Source organism: Gadus macrocephalus, chromosome 10, assembly GCF_031168955.1.
Source record: "Gadus macrocephalus chromosome 10, ASM3116895v1".
Taxonomy (NCBI): Eukaryota; Metazoa; Chordata; class Actinopteri; order Gadiformes; family Gadidae; genus Gadus; species Gadus macrocephalus.
In genome coordinates, this window is record NC_082391.1 from 2,626,341 (window position 1) to 2,633,840 (window position 7,500).

General features: G+C 43.8%; 1 protein-coding gene across 1 annotated transcript in view; it reads left to right on the forward strand.

Annotated features, from left to right (window-relative positions):
- The window catches only part of rell2 (RELT like 2), a 14,401-nt gene extending 9,637 nt beyond the window's left edge, over positions 1-4,764 (forward strand). The window contains exon 6 of the mRNA XM_060062097.1: positions 1-4,764. This exon is cut by the window's left edge and continues 12 nt beyond it. Within this exon, the coding sequence (XP_059918080.1) occupies positions 1-1,720 (1,720 nt within the window). The 3' untranslated portion in view covers positions 1,721-4,764.
- Positions 4,765-7,500: the final 2,736 nt, after the last annotated feature.

The window sequence follows — 7,500 nt, forward strand, 5'->3', positions numbered from 1 at the left end:
CCACACGGACAAGAAGCTCCAAGGAAGCCCTAATCCAATGGCCGACTCCGGCGACCAACTGAATCAATCGCAAGACAGCAAGGATCCAAAGGACGGCGCTGAGGACCCCAAGGAAGGGGGCTTCAACCTGAGGAACATGTTCAAGGATGTCAAGCAGCCCGCGGAGAGCTCCAACGGGGCCGTCCCAAACCCGGGCAAACGCAGGAAGAGCCTGACCATATTCGGCCTGGGGAGGCGCGGAAGTGACCCGGCGGGGCTGAAGATGGCGTCCCTTCCTGGGGGACGGGTTTTCGGAGGTCTGAGGGAGGGCGGAGTGAAGTTCTCGAAGCAGGCGCCCGTAGTGTTTGAGGAACAGCTGCCGACGTGCCCGGAAACCGACTCTGTGACAGAGGTCCCTTACTCCGTGCCCCTGAAGGGTATCACCGAGGCTGGCTCTCCGAGCCCCCGCGGCCTCGAGCCTCCGGACGGGCCGACGACAGAGCCCTCAGTGGGTGCCGCGGCTCAAGAGACCCCCGTCCCCAGCTCCTTAGCCATTCCCACCTCTCTCCCAACCCGACGAACATTACAAAGCCCTTCCCCCGGGACGGCAAGGGAGGAGAAGAAGTCGGCGGAGGTGTACTCACCTGGGCCACAACAGACCTCGACACCCATAGCCCCCGGCTTTGGAGTCGCTTCCGGGCCGACGCCTTCTGCTGCTGCCCCTCAACGCACGGCCTCTTCCAGTGAAGGTCTTCTACCCAGCGGTACTCTACCCAGCCCCTACTCGATATCCAGCCTGGACGCAGATCCGGGCATCGGAGGGAGCCTAGCCTCCATGACCCTTGGCTTGTCTCCTACCTCACTCTTCCCGGTCCAAACCACGTCCCCGGCGTCACTGAGAACGCCTACCTCAAGTGCAGTGTTCGCACAGAGCCTCACCCCGCCGCCACATGACTCAAGAAACGCCCCCACGGAGCCAGTCAAAACTCCCTCAGCCTCCCCTGCTTTGAAGCACAGCCCTCAACTGACCTCCGTCTTGAGTAGGTCTAACCAATCTCCTACCGCTTCTTTAAGCCTCGGTAGGATCCCTAGCCCATTACTAGCCCGCACCCCTTCTCCTGCGCTCACCCTGACCACAAACGCCAGTGCCATGTCCCCCTCTCCAACCCCTTCTGCTATCCTCTCTCCGGGGTCTTCCCAGACCTCACCACGTGACGCTTTGCCTCATGTTAGAGGAAGGTTCACTAGTGTGGCCTCTCCTGCCTCGGAACCCGACCAGCTCCCGTGTGTATCCGCAGGAGATGTTCACAGTGCTTCTCTGGCTTCCCCTTCTGCCCCGCTGGGTAAGGACGGACCGAGCAGTCGACCCGTGTCTCCAGGGCAGTCACGCTCCCCGTCCTTGCCCCAAGAGGGAAGAATGAGTAGTGTGTCCATTGTCAAAGCTAGCCCAGATAGAAAAAGGGAATTTTCTGTGGTGACTATGCTGGAGGAGGAAGAGCCTTCTATTTTGACAACAAAAGAAGAGACCGGAGAGACTTCTGACCTTAAGAAGGACTTGGAAAAAGTTGATATTAGGTCAACTGTCACTAAGACAGGATACTCTTCAGTTTCAGGGTCTGTACAAACTACGACGCTGGACAAAGAGCTTTCTACAGTGCTTGTAGTGCCATCGGTGAGCCAAGGAAAGGATGACATTGTAGAGATGAAAGATCTACAAGAGGTTGTACAGGATGATAACTAACAGGGAATTAAGACATGATGGGCCGCCAACATAGAAGACCAGGACTGACAACCGTGTGTTGCATTGCAAGTGAAGGAACAGAGTGGAATAAATAGAAGGCTGACCCTGAACAACACTATTAATCACAGCAGAAGAAACAGATAACTCATCTCGTGGGAACAAGGGTGTGTGGGGGGGGGGGGGGGGGAATTAATATATTGCTTCCGATGGAGATGGAAGCAGCTAAACGATGAAAAGTAAACAATGTATCCCACATAATCATGTATTTTATAAAATGTTTATTTAACAATGCTATGTAACACTGGTGAGGGTTGTTGTGAGTACGAGCCGCCTGGCTGGCCAGCAGATTTAGGCTCTTTAAAGCTCTTACGTCTGCCACTAGCTGCTAGCTTAGAGAGCTAATATGAGCTTCTTTGACCAAAAGTTGGAGCTATGGGGCTCACAACACTGTGAGTGCTCTGTAATGAATAACGACATAACCATGGTGCTCATTTATCAATATGTAAATGCAGTGATAGCATTGTGAGTGCTGGCACTGGTGTTCTTATGTATTGATAATCTTGTCTGAACAATTGAAGCTAGTTTTAAATTATTAAAGCATATCTAACCCCAGTATAGCTTAACACATACCTATCAGAGGATCTGTTACTCCAACTAGTTTAACCTATAACTGCTACAAATAGTTCAGCTTTTACTGCTCACATGGGACATAAACAAACAATGTGTATGTTTCCCCTGAAACATCAATCTGGTAAATGTGTAGGTCACCATTGCGAATGTATTGTACATTTAACACTGAGCCACAATTAAGTCTCAATTGGAAAACTTGCCAAGTCCTGTTATTCCAAAAGGACCACATTGGTCTGTGATATGAGTATAGCCAGGCTATATAGCAAGGCCAAAGAGGTCTTCCCAATATTTTTCTGTTTGTCCGCTAATTTTATCATAACATAATCCAGTATCCAGACTTAAAAATCAACACTTAAACTGCTAAGAGTCTTTTCTGGAAAAAGTACTCCTCAACGATATTTGGTGGATCGGCCATATTTGTTCATTTTCATTACTTTTTGGATGTTTTCTTTTGCCATTTAATGTAATTTTAGATCTCTGCTAAATTGACCGCAAATTGCTATGGCAACAGCTAAAAGGAGGGAACAACCATGGAGTATTATGAGTTATTGTGAAATAATTATCGAAGAATTCCAAACATGTGAGCATGGACAGAACTAAACTTGCTAAATGAAATAAAGGACCTCAAAATTGGCAGTTGAAAATAGAATCATTGAGAAATTGTGGCAGATAAAAATATTCAAGACATTCCAATGAAATATCTGGTGTTTATGTCATATAATTGCATTATGTGTAGATGACGTGGCTAGCGGGGTTCTTATCCCAATTCAAGATGCTGAATTAGTTTTAAATGCTATAAACTTGTCCATCTATGTCATGCTGTAACACAAACCTGTTCTTTTTTTGCAAACAAAAGGAAAGGCCAGCAATCAACAGTAGGGCTGAGGACAAGGACTGAGTTCACTATTCAACCTATTATACGTCTGTATAGAAATTGTCTTCACAAGCCCTCTATTCTACACTTTTGATGTAAGTCTCTTGCAAGGCAACACTTGGTGTTTTATGATTCTCAGGAAGGGTCCGAGAATAGGGCAAGGTACTATAACTCCAAGTATAATCTGGTTGATAAGCAACACATAAACAAACGTCTCTTTGTAAACTGTGAATGTGTGTGCCTGCAATTTAGCAATCTGTAATCTGTCGATGTTTGAGGATGGAGTCACATGAACAAACATTTCTTTTTAAATTATTTTTTTAAGCCTCATGGTTTGAACATCGCACCTTTACTTAATCGTAAATGTACAAGTAAACACACGCATACCAGCAATTTGGATTCATTTAAGCTGTAGGTTTAGTGAGTGTAATATCACAGTATTATCAGGGTGTCGTTGCTACAACATCAGATGTCTTTTGGTGTCAGGAGTTGGTGAAGAGGGTGTCTTGTAGGGAACCGTCATTACTGAGGTTGGACGTCATACAGTTTCCCAGCCTTTCTAGAGAAATCCTGACATTAGTCTCTTTTAGCCTGCCGTCAGAATTTGTATGCGTTTCCTTTCTCTTAAAGGTATTTTTATGCTGCCAGCAAACATCAAACAAAAAAGCTATAGTTACGTTTTATACTTGTATGGCGAAAATGTAATTCCTCCTGACATCTTTGGATTTATTTCATGTTGGTATTCTGGCTCTGTGTCTGCATCACTATCAATATCTAACTTCTACACAATGTCTCTCTTAAGTGGTGGTACCTTTACATAATGGGTCGTTTAAAGCAGCTCTAGGGGAAAAGGATTGATGCAGAAGGCACTTTTCTTACGCAGTATATATTGAAAGCCATTGGAACACTGAGATTATAAGGAATGAAAAGTCATATTTGTGTGCTTTATTAGAAATCATTAGAATAGCTTTCTTTTCTTTGTGCGAGTGGATACACATTTGGGGGGTAATAATCACACGTGAGGCACATGCACCACAGTCACATGTACAGTACACTCAGAACCCAGGAGGGCCGTTTCCCAGGGCCACCGTGGTAGTAGTAGACAAACAGCCGTAGGTGATCCCTGTGTTTGTCCTCGATGAAGCGTCTGGGATCGGCTCTGTATTCCCGTGCTGTGTTCACTGAGATATGAAGGGAAGGCTCACTTCATCTAGAAACAGGGTTATCCAAGGATTTAACCTTTAGCACAATGTTCACAATACACTCAGCAATAACGTAAAGATTTAACGCTGTTGAACATGACTATAATATGTTTTATGTTTTGTCACAATGAAAGGAATTACATTATCAAGTCCACCTTTTTCGTGTCGATGTCAATATGCAATATACGTTTTGCTTTCGATTATGGAAACATGTTGGAACCTCCAGATTAAATTGTCAAGATATTGAACACAATGAATCTGTGGTAATAATAAAGTGATTCTGATTAATCTGGACACTTTGGATTGGAAATGGATTAAAGAAATAAGAGAAATGTGCAGATCTGATCCTTTTCATGAGTATGGGTGCTTTCTGTTCACACGACCCACAGCTGTATTCATCTACAAAGACTGCAAGCAATCTGTCCAATATGTAATCAATTCAGCCTTCAGCTGGGATATTGGACACTATATCTCAGCCCATGGTTACCGCTATCGAACCGAGTGATTGATATTCACTTTGACCGTGCCTTGTGTAATATGTACCATATTGAGCAAGGTGATTTTAATGAGCTCACAGTAACGGTAGTCTCAGCCTCTTCCTTTAAGTTGCTCTCCGTCAACATGAGAGTCCTGCTGAACGTCTCTGAAAGAGGGAAGGGAGTCTGATCTGATGAGGGATCTCTGTGGCGGAAGGAAGAGGGAGGCAGTTGTGTTATTAATTGACTTGAAAAATATATTTTTGGTTTATTTATTTTAACAGGTTGGTGTCATTTAGTTTCAACATCTCTGGCTTCATTACTATCTATGCTGACAAGTACCAGTAGGGGTCGCTCAGCAGCAAACTGGACGCAAACCAAGCCATTATTAATAATATAAACAGTTGTTATAATAGACGGTAAGGGTCGAAAAAGTCTAACAATAAGAGTGTCATCATCAAGGCAATAATAACTTAAAGATGAGCTTCATCGTCTGTTCACAGTATGCAATAAGCGTTTTTTTTGTGAAAATGTCCTGAGGGTTTAAGGTGTTTGCAAACTAATTTCTTCTTTGCAAAATCCAAAGACCAAAGCTTTACTGTAGGAACATTATTAAAATAAAAACACAGTTTTATTGATAGACAGTAACAGTCAGTTCTCTAACATTTTTACTAGCATCAAAGATATACTGATTGTGCCAAGTCAAACCCGTATAAATAATGATCATTCAGTGGCCCATGAATGGGCAGCGAGACCACTCAAACTGTCAGGTGTTCCAGGAAGCTTTTTACTGTCTGGAAACCGGTTATATTTTCAGGCATCAAAGATAGGGGATAGTAACCTCCAAACCATCGCTATGATGTGATGAATGGCACCTGTGAATACCAGACACGCATTGCTGTAAGTACCATTTCAATGAAATGGGAATAAAAACAACGAGAAAAAAATGATGATAATAAATATTACAACTCACTCAATGTGTCTCCTGTGCTTGTTCCCCTTACACAACCTCGTCATATACCGAGGAGTGATTGGACTCAATGACAGTTGCAGTGAGTTCGGAATATTTAGTTTACTCCGTAAACGTGTCTTTGGGGCGTTCATCGTGGAAGGAGGCCCAGTGTCTTTAGGCCCAATGTCTTTAGGCCCAGTGTATTTAGGGCCAGGGCCAGGCCAGTGTCTTTAGGGCCAGGGCCAGTGTCTTCCTACCTACAAAATAGGAACTACTTAGATCGGCTGTGCCAGTGCATTGAGCAAATCAAAGACTGGATGTGCCGAAACTTCCTTCAGCTAAATGACAAAACCGAGAAAATTGTATTTGGTGCTAAAACGGAAAGGCTTAAAGTTACCCAACACCTTCACCTTCTGTGCCAGAAATCTAGGGGTTATCATGAATTCAGATTTACATTTCGACACATCAAATCAGTTACAAAATCTGCATATCATCACCTTAAAAACGTAGTATGACTTAGAGGGCTCATGTCGACCAATTACTTACAAAAACGTGCACATGCCTTTATCACTAGTAAGCTTGATTTCTGCAATGGTCTACTTACTGGTCTCCCAAAAAAAAAATCTTCTACCAAAGACTAAAAAATTTGAACATATTACACTAATTCTTAAATCGTTACATTAGCTTCCTGTAGGTCAGAGAATTGATTTTAAAATCATGTTGCTAACCTATAAATCCCTACATGGTTTAGGGACAAAATATTTAGCTGATATGCTTCCACAACATAAGCTTTCTAGACAACTAAGATATTCTGAGACCAATCTGTTAATTATCCCCAGAGTAAAAACGAAACATGGGAAAGCAGGATTTAGTTACTATGCAACAAATAGCTGGAATAAACTCCCTGAGGTTTCAAGACTTGCCCCAACTCTGACCACTTTTAAAAAAAGTCTTAAGAATTTTAACTTTGCCTTTATTTTCTATTTTTACCAGAGAATACATGATCTGATACCAGAGAGACTGTTGAAGGGATAAGGGTTTGAGTCCTGAGTTCTGTCTGGGTCAGAGTCCTAGAATCCGGGTCGAGTCCCAGAGAAAGGACCAAGTTCCTTTAGGTCGGGTTGGAGTCCCGATGTAGGTACCAGAGAGATACATGAACTTTGAAGGGTTTGAGACCCGGGTTCTGTCTGGGTTAGAGTCCTTGAATCCGGGTAGGAGTCCCAGAATCTGGGCTGCAGTCCCAGAGAAAGGACCAAGTTCCTTTAGGTCGGGTTGGAGTCCCGACGTGGGTACTAGAGAGACTGCTGATCTGATCTTAAATACATTGCACTTTCTAAAATGCTTTTTTAGCTTTGCCTGTATTTTTCTTTTACTATTTTTTTCTTTCACTTATCGATTATTTTATTTTATTGCATGACAATGTTTGTGAATGTGAAGCACTTTGAGTCTGCATCATGTATGAATAGAGCTATATAAATAAAGTTGCCTAGCCTTGCCTTCAGGGCCAGGGTCTTCAGGGCCAGTATCTGTAGGCCCAGTGTCTATAGGCCCATCGTCTTTAGGCCCAGTGTCTTTAGCGCCAGTGTCTTAAGGGCCAGTGCCTTCAGGGTCAGTGCCTTTAGGGTCCGTGTAGCCAGGTCTGGTAT